The sequence below is a fragment of the Sceloporus undulatus genome, chromosome 2, assembly GCF_019175285.1.
Source record: "Sceloporus undulatus isolate JIND9_A2432 ecotype Alabama chromosome 2, SceUnd_v1.1, whole genome shotgun sequence".
NCBI classification, from domain to species: Eukaryota; Metazoa; Chordata; class Lepidosauria; order Squamata; family Phrynosomatidae; genus Sceloporus; species Sceloporus undulatus.
In genome coordinates this window covers 9401692-9419304 of record NC_056523.1, presented here as the reverse complement: position 1 = coordinate 9419304, position 17613 = coordinate 9401692, and the positions used below count along the sequence as shown (strand labels likewise).

Sequence of the window (17613 nt, the reverse complement as noted above, 5' to 3'; positions counted from 1 at the left end):
ATATCAAAAGAAACATAGCATGATGTAGTGGTTTGAATGTTGGAGTATGACTCTGGAGACCAGGGTTCAAATCCTGTCTCACCCATGGAAACTCACTGGATGACCTTGGGTAAGGCACACACTCTCAGCCTTAGAGGATGGCAATGGTAACCCTCCTCTGAAGAAACTTGTCAAGAAAACCCGCAGTGATAGGTTCGCCTTGGGGCAGCCATAAGTCAGGCACACAATAACAACAACATATCAAAATCAATCATTTTTGCTCCAAAACCTGCCATCAAATTATACATGAGGTCAAGTTATACACAAGTATATAAGGCATATAAAGAGGCATTCCCTCAAGTACCTAAGTCCCAAGCCATTTAGGGCTTTAAATGTTATCACCAGCACCTTGAATTCAGAGTACATTCTTTCAGAACTGATGTTTTCTGGCCTCTGAATGGAGTTCCAGTGAGTAGTCTAGCTACTGCGTTTTGCACTAGCTGCAGTTTCTGAGTTGTCTTCAAGGGCAGCTCCACGTAGAGTGCACTGCAATAATCTACCATATATACTGTACTAGACTATAAATTGACCTCTTGTATACTGTAAGTTGAGGGCAGGTTTTGGGGCCAAAATTATGGATTTTGCCATGACCTGTGGATAAGTTGCAGGTAAAACTTGCAGGTTCCTTCAGTTAACAGCAATCAATCATCCAAGAATTTTTCTGCTTGGCTCAAGAGTGAAAGAAATTGCTCTCCCCACCACATGGGGAAATTGATAGCAGTTCTTTCAAATTACCAAATTGACCTGTAAAATACATTGACCTGAGATTTTTGGGGTCAATTTTTGGGCATACATTTTTCACAACTTATAGATGAGTATATACGCTAACTGATAAACTACTTATGCAGAGATATAGACCACAGAAGTCACTTTTTGAAACTCTGGTCCTGAAGGCAATGGTCATCTTTCTCTGTACCTCCCAAGTATCTGATATTCAGTGGCATATTGCTTCAGAAGTAGATAGCCATCATGACTAGTAGCCATTTATAATATTACCCAGGATGAATTTTTCCAATTCTACACAAATAGAGCCAAATATTAACAACCTAAGATATGCAGACAGCACAAAGCTACAAGCACTAACCAACCAAGACCTGGATCAATTATCAAAGAGGTTCAAGGAGGGAAGTGCTTGATGCTGAACATTAAGAAAATAAAATAATGACCATGGAAGATCTACAAGAATTCATCCTCGATAACGAGAAAATTTAAATAGTCAAAGAGTTTCAGTTCAAATATTGATCAGAACAGAGACTACAGTCAAGTAATCCTTACCCAGAGAGCTAGCGCCGCCATCACTGAGCTGGCTGTTCTCTCTGAGGCCTTGTTTCTGTTGGCTGTTTGATGTAGATTCCTCCTCCTCAGAGAAATAGAGAGCCACCTCCTCAACAGGTCCCAGATCCTGAAAGAAAACAATGAAAGTCCCAGTGAAGGATTGGGAAGCAGAGATGTATAAGGCCACCATGTATCCAGTACCTATTCACTGACCTAAACCAAATACATAGTTCAAAAAGTCAGCCCAACTACTTTGTCACCTAAGGTCCAAAATCTCATATGCATCTCTCCCCCTGCCCCCTATCTGACAAAATCCAACAATGGTTTCTCCTTTTTCTTCTCCTTTCCTGTCTTTTTCCAGTCTGGAACTCAAGGCAGTTTAAAAATATTAAGATGCAACTAGCAAAATCTTATCATAAAACATGAACTAACAATAGAAGGCAAGAAATAAATAGCAGAGAACATCCTGAAAGGCCGTTGCTCCCCACAGCTATCTGCTAGCAAAGACCTGCTGGGGGGAAAAAGGTCTTCACTAGTTCACTGGCCTAGAAGAGAATAGCAAGGAGAGTGCCAGTAGCAGGGTAGCAAAAATAGTTTTTGCAATAGTGTTGGCTCTTTTGGCGAACACTATTGCATCCACAATCATTTAGTGGGGCTATTCTGAGTGGTCAGGGATCTGTTGCAATCTGGCCCAAATGAGAATGTAAGCCTCCTGTGAAGAATTCACCCATATCTTAGCAAGATAGCTCGGATTTGCTCTGGCTTGGACATCAGAGTTGATACAGATCCAGTGGATGTAACCTTGTCCCCTGCTTTTCCAATATTAATGGATATTTTTAAATTTGTGCAATTTGTCCCCATTTTCCTTATGCCAGCAAGTCCAAACATTTTCATGCCCTCAGGGTTGGGTTTGAATGTTGTGTGGTGCTGCTTCCAAAGTTTGTGCATGGTCTTTTAATTAATTTTAATTTTTGATATTTTAACTTTATAAACTGTTTAATAGCTTTTAGACATCTCTTTTATTTATACTTTTATTAATGACTTTGCTATAGTGGTATTTTGAGATATGGTGTGGGAGAAGAGTGCTGAGGCTACTGTGGATGGCCAAAAAGACAAACAAATGGGTCCTAGAATACATCAAGCCAGAACTGTCCCTGGAAGCCAAGATGACTGAATTGAGGCTGTCGTTCTTTGGCCACATCATGACAAGGCGTGACCCAATAGAAAAGAAAATAATACTAGGAAAAGTAGACGGCAGCAGAAAGAGAAGAAGACCACATGCCAGATGGGTAGACTCGATCAGGGAAGACAAGGGCCTGGGCCTGCAGGATCTGAGCAGAGAGGTTAAGGACAGAGGGGCTTGGAGATGTCTCATCCATAGAATCACCATGAGTCAATGTTGACTTGAGGGCAGTTAACAACAACAGCAGCAACAAAGGTATTAGTCACCCTGAGTCCCGTTTTTGGGAGAGAGGCAGCATATACATAAATAAAATTATTAATAAATGAAAAACCTATTTATGGAGTTCCAAAGCCTGGGGGCAGCCACTGTGGAGGCCCTCTCCTGTGTTCCCACTAAATGCACTTGTGACAGTGATGAGACGGAGAGAAGAGCCTTCCCTGAAGATTTCAAGACATGTGTAGGCTCAAATGAGAGAATACAATCGTTCAGATAACCTGGCCATGAACTGTGCAGTTAGCAGACTTTTCCTGACATCCCAAATTGGCTGCTGTGCCCTGGCTTTGAGAAAGTGAAGTTGACCTCAAGGGCAATGCCAAACACAGCCTGGAATAGGATGATAACAACTTTTTTTGAACTGGGTTTTGTATCTGGCATCCCCAGGCAGGACTGGCTAAGCCCAGACTCCTCTCTGAAGGTTGTTCCTCCAATTGTCACCAGCAGCAGCCATTCTAGTGGGCCTCTGCTAAGAGTGATTAGTTGTGAAGTACAGTTACTCCACCAGACCTGCAAAAAGACTACAGTACTATGAATTGAGAATCTCTTTTCTGAAATGCTTGGGACCAAAAGTGTTGAGATTTTTTTGGATTTTGGAAGTAGCATAGAATTTATCTATATGGCAAGGCTGGAGAGAGATGTGAAGATCTGTGAAATGGCAGAAGGCATGGATTTGCATTGAGCACTACGCTTGGATTCCCACCATTTCACTGAAGATCCACAGATCCTCAGACACTCTCCAGTCTTGCACCTTTTGGCCATCAGTCACCTGCTTCCACCTTCAAGATGGCAGCTACAGTAGTCCTGCTTGTGCATCTCTCTCCAGCCTTGCATCTCATTTGTTCACTGCTTGTGTTGTGTATGGGCATGCACACACTGCAGAATTAAAGCAGTTTGACACCACTTTAACTGCCATGACTCTATCCTACAGAATCGTAGGATTTGTAGTTTTGGTGAGGTATTCATCTTGGTCTTTTCAAATAGCTCTGGTGTCTCACTACATTAGAAATCCCACAATTATGCAGGACAGAATTGTGGTAGTTAAAGTGGTGTCAAACTGTTTTAATTCTTCAGTGTGGATGGGAATCTGAAGTGAGAGATCTGAGGATCTGAAAGGCGAATGAGCAGGAGGGCTGCAGTCGCCATCTCAAAGACAGAAGCAGGCGTCTAGTGACAAAAAATGATAGGTTTTGGAGGTTTTTAGCTTTCTGATTTCTGGATTAGGGGTGCTCAATCTGTACCTTTTTTCCCTCTTTCATCCCCATCACTTCTGCCTTTTGTGCTGTGCCCTTTCTAGATTGTAAGCTAGTGAGTAAGATAGAGGGTCAATTATGTTTATGACTATGATGGCCTGTATATTAGCTTCTCTACAAGCTTTTCAGCCAGGCAGCAGGATTGTTAATAAATAAGACATGTTGCTACCTGGGGCAGAACAAACCTATATGCAAAGCAAGGCAAATACGCCAATGAATTGATTGATTGGTTTTTGATTAGTTTCTTCCAGGATGAGATGGCATCTAAGGCAGAAAATCTTGCAAACCCTACAGTTTATATAAATAAAATAATAAGCAGCATAATACAGGTTGAGTCTCTCTTATCCGGAATTCTGAAATCAGAAATTTTCCAAAACCCAAAACATTTGGTGACACCTTTCTTTTATGACAGTTCAATGTATACAGACTTTGTTTCATGCATTAAAAATATTTCATGCAAGTATTAAAAATATTGTGTAAAATTACCTTCAACTATGTGTGTATGGTATATATGAAACATAAATGAATTTTCTATTGAGATTTGGGTCCCATCTCCAAGATATCTCATTATTTATATATTTGCAAATACAGGTATTCCAAAATCCAAATTAAAAAAAAAACCACCACTAGTACCAAGCATTTCGATAAGGGAGACTCACCTGTACATTAAATACACTGGATCCTTGCCATCCACAGGAGCTTGTTTCCAGGGCTCCCTGCAGATGGGGAAAAACCATGGACAGTTGCACCCCATATTATTTTGCATCAGTGCATTCACATGCATGCACCACCACTGAATAATATGGGCCGTGGCAAGCCATAGACACTCAGTAGTCCACGGGTAATATTGGATGTTCTTTCAAGACTCCCCTAAGGAGCTGCCTCACAATATATAATCCAGTGAGACAGAAGTCATATTGACTTTACAAATCTAAGTCTCACTGAGTTCTGTGGCTTATTGCCACAGAAAAAAAGACAGGATAGCAGCTGTCCCCTGTCTGTCTTTCTTTCTCTCCTTCTCTCTTTCATTAAGAATCTGGGATCCTGCAGATACTGAACTACAAGTCCCACCATCCCTGACCACTGGCTGTCTTACTTGGATCTGGAGGAAGCTGAAGTCTCAACAAAAGCAACTAACAGGTGCCAGTCCTGAAAAACACTAAAATCAAGACCCAGCAAATGCAAATGAAAACCACCCAGGGGCAGAGGTTTTCTCAGCAGACAACAGATCTCTTATTAAACAGACACAAATCCTCCTCGCATATCCTCCCACCCTGAGGCCTTGCCATTCAACAACACAACAATACACAGATTAACATGGAAATCACTCCTCCCAACCCAGGGTCACACAGTATTTATTATATATATACCCCACTCACTTCCATGCCAGCATTCTCTGAAGATGCCAGTCACAGATACTTGCAAAATGACAGAAACAAACTCTTCTAGAACATGACCACATAGCCTGAAAAACCCACAAAAAAACTATGGATGCTGGCCATGAAAGCCTTCAACTTCACAGTCCACATGTTGTCCACCCTTTAAGGAGAAAAATGAGGGTAGAGGAGTGTGAAGAGAAGAAGGAATATTAGAATTATCATAAGTAACAGAAGAATTTCAGCTTGCTTTAGTTATAGTTGGACAGAATCAGCAGGCCCTCCTGTCCAGAATAATAAGTGTGACAAGAAGCGGCAAGCTGGCGTTTTTCATTTCAGTGCTGCCTCCATTCTGGGTTTTAATTTGAACTTCAAGTGTGCTGTCCAAGGATCTGTACTTTTGAGGAAGTAGGTTTTAGCAATGGCGATAGTGTTTTTAAAAATTCAAACTATAAGCTACAGCAGGTTCAAAACACACAGAGCTGCTACCTGTTGCCCCAGGACTTAAGGAGTCATATGAATATAAGAACATATAAAGAGGACTGTTTGATCAGAACAAGGGACTGTTTACCCCAGCATTGTTTTCCCCCAGTGACCAACCAGTCACCTATGGAAAGAAGCCCAGCAACATAAGATGAGCGCAACACTTCTCTCCCAGCAATGGATACAAAGACGAACACTGCCTCTTGGACTAGAAGGAGAATATACTTGTGATGATCAATAGCCACTAGTAGCCCCATCTCTGTCCCCTTTTAAAGCCACCTAAGGTATCAACCACATCCACATCCAAGTCAAAGCTTGAGACCACCATCTCTCACCTCTTCTTCTTCCCAATTCTCATCCCCTTGCTGTCTCAGCAGAAAATCCTCGGCCAAGGCCACCGCCTGGGAGGAGGTTTCCGGGCCGTGCTCCCTCACCCAACTCTGCATCTCCAGGGGCAGGATGGCCAGGAATTGCTCCAGGACCACCAGTTCCAGGATCTGCTCCTTGGTGGACTTATCCACTTTCAGCCACTGTTGGCAGAACTTCTGGAGTTGGCTATAGACCCTTCGGGGTCCCTGGTCCTCTTGGTAGCAAAAACACCGGAAATTCTGGCGTTGCCTCTCCCGGGCGATGGCATCCCCTCGCAAGATGGCCGCCTTCACCCTGTCATAGTCAACCCGTTCTCGGGGATCTAGGTTGCTGAATATCTGTTCAGCTTCCCCACTGAGGGCTGGTAGGAGGCGGGCCATCCAGTCTTCTCGGGGCCACCGGCAGGCCTCAGCCACTTGCTCAAAAGAGGCCAGGAAGGCTTTGGCGTTGTCCCACGGTGTGGAGCCTTCCAAGACCAGATGTGGATCCAACTGCAAGGGAGGGTATTCCAGTGTGGTCAGAAACTCCTGCCACTGGGTTTCCCAGCACTGCTGTAGCCTGTCTTCAGTTTCCTGATCCATACGTGGCATTTCCAAGAACTCCCGGATACTCCCCACCTGGGTGATGTGGGGAGCTTGCTCCCATCCCATCCCTGGCAGAGGATATGATGGATCCTCTTCCTCCGTTTTAATGTGCCGATGGACCCCTTGCTCAAGCTCCGCATGAAACCGCAGGCCAAAGCCCGACTGTGTTCCTTCTCTGGTAGTCATTTTGTTCTGGACCTGGGTTAGCCTAATCTGAGGTCAGTCTCCTCCTCTTCTCCTTCTCTTGTGTGAACTGTCCCCCTTATTCTTAGGACTCCAGAACAACTTTCTGTGTAAGTTGATGGGCGATTCTCAGTGGGTTTCTACAACAACAGATGGTTAAGTAGATGTTCTAAGGAGTGAGCAGCTTCTCTCTCTGGTGTGGAGGAAGATAAACAGAATTTATTTAGTATTATTTATTTATATCCTGCTTTCTTCCAAAATTGTGACACAAAGCAGCTTAAAAATTAAAACAGTACAATTAAAAACACACAAGTGCACATTAAAATAGAATTAAACTAATCCAATATTGATTTTCCATTTTATATAAGGGACACCATTTTGCTCTGCCATTATATTCAATGGGACTTGAGCATCCATGGATTTTGTTATCCACAGGTATCCTGGAATCAAACCCAGGGGATAACAAGGTCCCACTATAGATAAAAATACTAAAACACATTAAAACAATAAAAACTAAACTACCGTATATATTATATGTGTGTGTGTGTGTGTGTGTTTGATATTTTGGACAAGATATTTTGGACAGTACAGTATAGTGTTAGAGCAGGGGTTGGGAAAATGGGGTCCCATTTGGCTGCCCATGAAGCTCTCTAGAGACCCATGAAGCATTGATCCCTCAATTTTTGAAAAAGTTGGCCAAAAAGCATTAAAAACCTCCCCCAGCTCCCAGAAATAGCTGTTATTTTGGGTTTCTTTGATCCCCACTATTCCCTACTCAACCCCACATTGCCATATTTGTGCCAATTACCAAAACTGGAAATGTGGTGAGACCAAGAGTGACTGTGTCCCATGGGATGGATCATGGGGTGACCATCTCCTGCTCTGTTGGCCATCCTGCGTTAGTGGGTTAGCCTAGCTAGGATTTGGAAGATTTGAGCTCAAGGCATAAAATTCAGCAGGTGACCATGAACCAGACATGCTCTCTCAGCCTGACCTACCTTACAAAGTTGTTGTGAGAATAAAAGTGAGGAAGAAGAGAATGATATATACTTCCTTGAATTTACTGGAGGAAAGGTGGGATAGAACTATAACCTATATATGGATAATAAATATAATCAAAACAGAAAGTCAGTCTGTGTGTGCTTGCACATGTGTAAATAAATAAATAAACTTCCCAATCACATTTTGGAGTAAGTGTTGGAATGGGAGATCCAGGTTTCAGTGTCCACTGAGCCAAGAATAACCTGGAAAATCTTAGGCTGGTCTCCCTCCCCACCTTCTCTCTTAATCCACCAGCCTGATCTACTTCACAGCCTGATCAAGAAAAGAGGATGAGAACCTTACATGCTGCCATGAGCTCATGGGAATAAAAATTAAAAACCAATGTAACAAATAATCAAGTGGCCTGAACGTCTATGTTCAAAATAATTACCATTTGGGGGGGGAAAGGTGTTCAGAATACTAATAATTTGTGTCCACTCTGCAACAAAACTTTTGAATGGTTAATTATTAATGACAATATTCTATAATAACAGTCATAACATGATTAAATAATACCTTTCCAGTGTACTCTCCCTGTGAGAAATTTGCTTTTAAAAGTAGATCTGAGGACCAATATGTCCCTAAACTTTTGTAGAAGGCTTCCCACCTTGACTGAAAAGTTCCAACCAAACACTTCAAAGTTCAACAAGATGGGGCTAGCATCCAAGCAGTTAAACCCTCTCCAGCAACAGGGTGTGGCCACACTGCAAACTTATATCGGCCCAATACCACTTTAACTGCCATCCTATGGAATCCTGAGATTTATAGTTTGGTTAAGAACGTAGAATTCTCTACTACAGAGCTTGAGTCTTCTCCTCTAAAGCCAAATTCCCAAAATATCCTAATTTAATATTCAATTCTTCTTTTTAGGAAATGAAGTCTAGGCAAGTACACAAGGAAAGTCATTCTCAAACTCTGGTCTCCAGATATTTGCAACATCAATTTCCAGAATTCTGGAGTCGTTTGTCACACTAGCTGATATTTTTAGAAATCCAAGTCCAAAACATCTGGAGGATGAGAGTTTGAGAACCATGGCACCAGTGTTCTTTAGCAGAGATTTGTAAGTCCCTGCCCAAAGTACAAACCCCAATATTTCCTAGGACGGTGTAATGGCAGTTAGTGCGATAACTGTGAGTGCAGATACGTCTACCTACATGCAAAGAACTGCCCATTAAATATGTCTTTGTTCTTGGAAGCATAGGGTTGCCATATCCCGCCCCCCCGGCGGGACAGTCCCGGTTTGGGCGGGTGCCGTCCGTCCCAGTCCGGTTTGGCGCCCAAACCGGGACGGCCCCGCCCACCGCGGCACCTCAGCCGCGGGCAGCGGTCCAAGGCCTTGCTGAGGCCTGGGAGGGCTTCCGCGGTTGGGCTCCAGCCGCGGAGCGCTCCCTCCGGGCCCCAGCAAGGCCAGGAGGAGGAGGAGGGGCCGCTTCCCACCGCGGCGATGGCCGCGATGAGGGCGGGCCTCGTCCTCCTTCCCGGCCTGGAGCCGGCCGAGGCTTCCTCCCAGGCCGGGAAGGAGGAGGGGGCGGCGCTTGCCCACGCGGCGATGGCCGCGATGAGGGGCGGCCCCGCCCTCCTTCCCGGCCTGGGAGCGGCCGCGGCTTCCTCCCAGGCGGGGAGGGGGAAAGGATGGGGGGCCGCTTGCCACGCGGCGATGGCCGCGATGAGGGGCGGCCCTCGCCCTCCTTCCCGGCCTGGGAGCCGGCGAGGCTTCCTCCCAGGCCGGGACGGGAAAGAGAGGGGGCCGGCTTGCCACCCGGCGATGGCTCGATGAGGGGCGGGCCCCTCCCCTCCTTCCCGGCCCTGGGAGCCGGTGAGGCTTCCTCCCAGGCCGGGAGGGAAGGCGGAGGGGGCCGCGTTGCCACCGAGGGCGGATGGCCGCGATGAGGGGGGCGTGCCCTCGGCCCTCCTTCCGGCCTGGGAGCGGCCGAGGCTTCCTCCCAGGCGGTGAAGGAGGGCGGGGGCCGTTTGCCACCGCGGGGCCGCGATGACAGGCGGCCCTCGCCCTCCTTCCCGGCCTGGGAGCCGGCCGAGGCTTCCTCCCAGGCCGGGAAGGAGGAGGGGACAAGGTTTAAAAATGTAGGACCTTTTTGTTTTAATTTTCTGTCTAGGAAATAAAAAAAAAAAGGTCCTACATTTTCAAACGTTGTCCTACATTAGTCCCGGTTCGGAGGTCCTCCATTATGGCAACCCTATGGAAGCAGGAATCTGGGGGAACCCACTGAGAAGGCCCTTGCTTGTCAATCTGAACAGTCAGACTCCACTAGAAAGCCATGCAATTCTCATCAAAACTAACAATGCTCCTTTCCTCTCAGAGTTTTTGCAGTCTCCTGTTAAAAGAAGAGGAGACGTGTGGCTCTCCAGAGTCTGTTGGAGGAGAGAGTGTACCGAATATACTCAACTATAAATCAACCTCATGTATAAACCAAGGGCAGATTTTGGGGCCAAATTTATGGGTTTTGATATGACCCGGGGATATGTCGAGGGCAAAGCTTAGGGGAATGTGACAAAGGATGTAAGGATGAAGCAACAGAAAACAATGCCAAAGATCTTACAAAATTCCAGCAGATGTAATAACTGTCTGTGCTTACCTTAAAGGTTGGACAGATGAGAGAGTACTATAGGGGAGTCAGTGTTCCCAGGGCAGATTATATTCTTGCCTTTCAACAAAGGATGATTCCTTTTTAAAATGAGAGTTAAAATATAATACTTACATTGACTTACATTGATAAGTCAACTCAAGCTTTTTTGGGACAATTTTTTACTAAAATTTGTACACGTACGCATGAATATATACAGTTGAATTTGTTAAACTACAGCTCCCAAAAAACCCTGCCATCACAGACAATAGTGAGAAATTCTGGGAACTGCAGTTCAACAATCTTTGGAGGGGTACAAATTTCCAGCTCCTGATTTAAAACCTCTTAAAGCAAAAACCATCATCCCCTCGCCATCCTCTACTCAAGATCTGCTGTATCACACTCAACAAAAAGACACAAAAATCTGTACAAGCATTTAAAACCTCCAAGACCTTTCACCACATGGAGAAGTGCAAAAATCAGGCAAAGGAACAGCTTGACCTTAAAGGCATATTTTTAACTACCTAATAAGGCCAGTTTGAAAAAGTGCCAGACTCTTTCTCTCATTCTGTTTTAAGACAACAGGCAGACATGGATTCGTCTTGAAGATTAAATAATTTCACTCCCTTCCCTTGACTACTTTTTGGGGTACCTGAAAAAGAGAAAGGTGCATCCACACTATACAAATAATATAGTTTGACACCATTTTAAGTGCTATAGTTCCATCCTATGGAACTATAGTTCCTTCCTGCATTATTTCGACGGTGTGAATGTACTAGAAATGGTGTGATGTAGTACACTGGTGATCCGCTCAGCTATGAAAACCCAAAGGGTAACCTTGGGCACATCATGCTGTCTCACCCTCAGGAGCCAAAGGCAAACCCCTTCTGAAAAAATCTTGTCAAGAAAACCCCATATTATTATTATTATGATTATTATTATGTTTATTTATATCCCACCTTCCTCCCAGTACAGTAGCTCAAGGCGGCTTATAAATCCAAGTTAATAGTCAAAGTTAAAACACTGTAAAACATGCAATATACAAGTTTAAAAAACAAGTACTGTAGGTTCACCGTAACCTGGAAACAAATTGAACAGCACACAACAAACAAGATTCCCTAAAAGTCTGCCGAATTTATTTTTTGCCTCTTTTTGACAGGCCTAACAAAAGGTATGGATACAAAGCTGATTTTTTGGAACTGGCTTAACGGATGTCTTTAAAACAAGAGTGTCATTCTTTTCATGTCTTTAAGATCCTTGGTTGGGAGAGAGGAGGGTGTTCTTGGCCTCCTGACTTGGATCCATGTGCCTTCAAAGACTTAATAAACAGGCTGAAATCCAACAGGGAAAGCTGTCACCATCACTGCCTCTCTCTCTCTCTCTCTTTTCCAGGAAACCCTCCCCTGTTGCATTTCTGCCTGGAGCCCAGATCTTTGAATGCACACAGTCTCCAGGATTGAGAAAGACTGGCTCCTACCTGTGCTTTGCTCATCATTGCACCCACCATCCTTGCTGGCCTGCAAGATGCATCTCCCAGATTGCAGATTTTTGCCATTTATCAGCTCCTTCCTCCATTCATCTCTTTTGATGGAAATTCACACAGGAAGGAACTTTGACTTTTTTTTCTCCTCCTCTGATTTTTTTCTCACAAACACAGATTTCCCCCTTTCATCTTCCTGAGCCTCTCTGGGCATTGCAGCTCTTTTTCTTTAACCCTTGGAGGGCCAAGCCAAAGCATGGTGTTCACCCACAAGGATTCCTAGGCTGCATCTGCACTGCAGAAACAATCCAGTTTGACACTGCTTTAATTGCCACGGTTCAATGCTATGCAATTATAGTTTGTAAGACACTGAGCCTTCTCTGCCAAAGAATGCTGGTGCCTCACAAAACAACACATCCAGAATCCCATAGCATTACACCATGGCCGTTAAAGCGATGCCAAACTGGATTCTTTCTGCAGTGTGGATACAGCCCTAGTTTTGTTCCTTATTCACAGTGTGTGGAGGGAGAGAAGTCTTTTTGAAAAGGACAAAAATAAAACCAACCAAGACAAAACAGAATTTAAAAAAGACCAATTCTGCAATGGCGATCGTTTCAAGATGTACTGTATATACTCATGTATAAGTCTAGAAATTCTAGTAAAAAAATTGGCCCAAAAAACCTGAGTCGACTTATCCACGGGTCAATATAGGTACTCCAAGTACTGTACACTTATTTTAAAAAAGGAACCATCCCCTAGTGAAAGGCAAAAACATAATCTGTCCTGGAATTACTGATCCATTTGTTCTTTCATCCATCCAGCCTTTATTTTGAGCACAAATAGTTATGCCTGCTAGAATTTTGTAAGTTCTTTGGCACTGTTTTCCTCTGCATCATCTTTTGTTACATGCGCCTAGATTTTATCCTTGACACATCCACAGTTCATATCAAAATCCATAATTTTGACCTTAAAACTTGCCCTCGACTTATACATGAAGACGACTTATAGACAAATATATATGATATAATAAGATGTATAATAAGATGCATTTCTCTGATAAAAAATTGCAATGTATACTTGATATAGCACCCTTCATTTGTTGTGGAAAATGCCTATTGGATAAACTTGACTCCTATAAAAATAAAATAAAATAAAAGCTAATCAATAGTTAAACACTACAGAATGTATACAGCATGTAATACTGCAAAGGTAAAAATAGCATATATAGCGTAGTACAGTGGCTTGAACATTTGACTAGGACTTTGGAGACCAGGATTCGAATCCTGGCTCAGCAATGGAAACCCAGTGGGTGACCTTGTGCAAGTCACACTCTCTCAGCCTCGGAGGATAATGGACAAGCCCCTCTGAAGAATACCTCATGATAGTTTGGCCCTGAGGTTGTCATAAGTCAGAAAGGACATGAAATCACACAGCAACATCATATATATCATGAAAGCTCCAATGAGGTATGTGATACAAAGAGGTGCATTCATACAACAGGCATTTTTCACAACAAATTAACACTGCTATATCAATTATACATTTGTATCAGAGAAATGCATGTAAAAACTGAATGTCAGTCATTAAGAAAGGGGTAAAATCTACAATGCAACCATATTTGCTATGGTCTTATTCCCACTTACATTTAAACTGGTTTGTGATTTGCCTTCGCTCCATTTTGGTAAATCAATTTCAAAAGGTCCGTCATTCCTACTATGAAAGCGGATCTTTTCATTATCCCCTTGTAATTGCTTCTTTTTTGGCACAATTATCATCCCCGCTAGTTTGCGCCGCTTCATATGCATGTCAATCATTTGTGCATCATCAGTGCCGTAAGTGCAGCCCAGGCAGCCCAGCTTGGGAACTATGTATATATTAAATAATATATATATTAAATAAATTGATAGAAGATTTGATTCATTGGTTTTTTGAACTACAGTGGGCCATCTTCTTACGCGGGGATCTCTTCCGGACCCCAAAGCATAAGGGAAAATCCACTTTTGCTCACACCCCATAGGAAACAATGGGGTGCATGCATGCAGTGGTGGTGCAGCACACGCACGTGTGGGCGCACATACCATTGTTTTTATCATTGCACAGCTTCTGCGTAAGCGGGAAACTGTGTATAGTGTGCCCACGTATGGCACGGGGACATTCTACTTGCCTTACTATGAATTCCCATCAGATCACCTGGCTAATTGCAGGTAGTTGCAAAACTAATGAATCAAATCTTATATCAATTTTTTTAATCGATAGATTTGATTCATTGGTTTTGCAACTAAATAAATAAATAATAATAAAATCTTTATTTGTATCCCGCCCTTCCAAAAAGATCAGGGCGGCTTACAGCAATGCAACAAGTGCATACAGATACAGATTAAAACCAAAGACATCAATAAAACACAATCTAAAAACAATAGCAAAAGCCCCGATAGCCCATCCTCATGGCCACGGAAGAGGAGGGAGGCCCACAGGATATTTAGTCGGGGAATGCCTGTTTAAATAGGAAGGTTTTAAGATCCTTCCTAAATTGGGCCAGGGTAGTGGAAGAGCGGAGTTCCGTGGGCAGCGTATTCCAAAGGGCTGGGGCAGCTGTGGTAAAGGCCCTTCTAGAAGTAGAAGCTAGCCTAGCCCCAGGCACCTTCAGTAGTTGCTGCCCAGATGTTCTGAGGGTGCGAGGCGGATTGTACGGGGAAAGGCGGTCCTTTAGGAATCCTGGACCCAAGCCATTTAGGGCTTTATAGGTAATAACCAACGCCTTATATTGAGCTCGGAAGCGAATAGGCAGCCAGTGAAGATCTTTAAGCACAGGTGTTATGTGGCTGGTCCTGGCTACGCCAGTGACCAGCCGGGCTGCCATGTTTTGTACCATTTGGAGCTTCCGAGTTTGGTATAAGGGTTGCCCCATGTAGAGTACGTTGCAGAAGTCCAATCTCGAAGTTACCAGAGCATGTACAACAGTTTCTAGGTCCCTCCGGTCCAGGTATGGGCGCAGCTGGCGAATCAGCCGAAGCTGGTAGCAAGTGCTCTTGACCGTCGCATTCACCTGAGCAGTCAGGTGGAGCGACGAGTCAAGAAGCACCCCCAGACTGCGCACGGAGTCCTTCACAGGGAGCGTGACCCCGTTCAGGACAGGTGGAACCACCGCCATTCCTGGACCGGGGGAACCTATCACTAGTACCTCCGTTTTCTCTGGATTTAGTTTGAGACGGTTTTTCCTCATCCAGCCCATTACTGACTCCAGACAGGCCACGAGAGGAGAGACGCCATCCCTGGTCACTGCATCAGTCGGAGACATAGAGAAAATGATTTGGGTGTCATCAGCGTACTGATAACCCCGCGCCCCATGTCTCCGGATGATCTCTCCCAGCGGTTTCATGTAAATGTTAAATAGCATGGGAGACAGAATGGCTCCTTGAGGGACCCCGGTTTTAAGGGTCCGCTCACTGGAGCACACGTCTCCCAGCTGCACCATCTGGGACCTCCCGGAGAGGTAGGAGCGGAACCACTGGAGCGCAGTGCCCCCGATTCCCACCTCAGCCAGGCGCCCCAGAAGGATACCATGGTCTATGGTATCAAAAGCCGCTGAGATGTCCAAGAGCACCAACAGGGACACGCTTCCCCTGTCGACGCTCAGACGGAGATCATCGACCAAGGCGACCATGGCCGTCTCAACCCCGTGACCCGCCCGGAAGCCAGTTTGAAATGGGTCCAGATAATCCGTTTCATCCAAGACCCTCTGAAGCTGGATCGCAACCGCTCTCTCGATCACCTTCCCCAAGAATGGAAGCAGCGAAACAGGCCGGTAATTATTATGTACCAGGGGGTCGAGGGAGGGCTTCTTTAGGATCGGTTTTACAATGGCCAATTTTAGATCCGATGGAATCGCCCATCCCTCAAGGAGGTGTTAATTATCCGGTGTAACAAAGACGTTACCACCGGTCCCCCCTGGGCCGCTAACCAAGAGGGGCAGGGATCAAGAGAGCAGGTTGTTTTCCGAACACTTCCGAGGATCTTGTCCACATCCTCGGTACTCACCAACTCAAACTGATCCAGTGTAACATAGTCCGCGGAGGCTCTGGACACTTCTACCCTAGGCTCTGCCATAATATCGGCGTTCAGACCTTCGCTTATACGAGAAGTTTTATCCACGAAAAAGTCATTAAACAAGTCACAGCAGGCCTTAGAAGGTTCAAGGATCTGGTTCAGGGCAGGAGGGAGCTGAGTTAGCTCCCTGACCACCCTGAACAACTCTGCCGGACGTGACTCTGCGGACGCAATACGAGCACCATAGAACGAATTCTTTGTTGCTCGTATTGCCTCTCCGTAGTCCTTTAACAGTCGGTCTAGGAGAGTCTTGTCGTCTAAGCAAAGGTGTTTCCGCCAACGGTACTCTAGCCGTCGCAGAGCCCGCTTCCTCGCCCGGAGATCTTCCGTATACCAGGGCTTACGATTGGAAGCGGGCCTGAGAGGACGCTTGGGAGCGATTCTGTGTATAGCCCCAGAAAGGCCGGTATTCCAAATACCGGTAAGGGCATCAACAGAGTCGCCGTCATCTCCAACCGTGAGCCCCTCTAAGGCTTCCTGGAACCTCTCAGGTTCCATCAGCCTTCGAGGGTGGACCATCCTAACTGGTCCACCACCCCCGGGGGGGATCTGGGTAGAAGCCTTGATTTTCACCTCTACCAGGAAATGATCCGTCCATGACAAGGGGGAAATATTGGCAATTTCCGCCCACGGATTTTCCGCATCCGAACAGAAGACCAAATCGAGCGTATTACCCGCACAATGCGTAGGACCCTGTATCAGCTGGGACAGGCCCATGGCCGCCATGGTCTCCATGAACTCCCGAGCCGCACCGGATGGAACATAGCTGGCCGTGAGGGAGATGTTGAAATTGCCCAGGACAAGAAGCCTGGGCGTCTCCAACATCAGCTCTGCAACCAGCTGTGTCAGCTCGTTAAGGGAGTCCGCTAATGCACGGGGTGGCCGATACACCAACAGAATCCCTAGACTGTCCCTAGCCTTTAGGGTCAGGTAAATACATTCGATATAGGAGGTCTGTCGGATGTGGTTCCTGGTGAGGGACACGGTGTTCCTATGTACCAAGGCCACACCCCCCCCGCCCACCTAACCTGCGCTGGTCCATCACCGAGAACCCCTCAATGATTGCAAGTAGTTCCAAAATCAATCAATTGAATCTTCTATCCATTTTTTTTACATCATGTGCCCATAGGGCACACCACAAGCATAAAGGCAGCACTGAGAAGTGGGGGGATGGTGGATCTACCAAAAACTGGAGAGGGATGGTAAACACCATTAGTCCCTCCCCTCCAAAATGATATGATTCAGATCCATCATTCCCACGTGTTGAACATGCTCTGGAACTGATTATTTTCAAAAGAACCGCCAAATAGGGTTGCCATATCCCGCCGGGGGCGGGACAATCCCAGTTTGGGTGGTGCCATCCCGGTCCCGGTCCGGTTTGGCGC

General features: G+C 45.3%; 1 protein-coding gene across 6 annotated transcripts in view; it reads right to left on the bottom strand.

Annotated features, from left to right (window-relative positions):
* The window catches only part of LOC121921811 (zinc finger protein 665-like), a 34338-nt gene that overhangs the window by 8047 nt on the left and 8678 nt on the right, over window positions 1–17613 (bottom strand). For 2 of the 6 annotated variants that reach the window (XM_042450385.1, XM_042450390.1), the window contains exons 1-4: window positions 12119–12318; window positions 10654–10742; window positions 6218–7211; window positions 1315–1441 (exon numbers count right to left, since the gene is read on the bottom strand). In XM_042450385.1, the coding sequence (XP_042306319.1) occupies window positions 1315–1441; window positions 6218–7021 (931 nt within the window). In that variant the 5' untranslated portion in view covers window positions 7022–7211; window positions 10654–10742; window positions 12119–12318. Of the gene's footprint in view, window positions 1–1314; window positions 1442–6217; window positions 7212–10653; window positions 10743–12118; window positions 12319–13764; window positions 13935–17613 lie in introns of those variants that run through there. The other 4 variants (XM_042450387.1, XM_042450389.1, XM_042450386.1 and 1 more) reach the window with 4 other exon arrangements.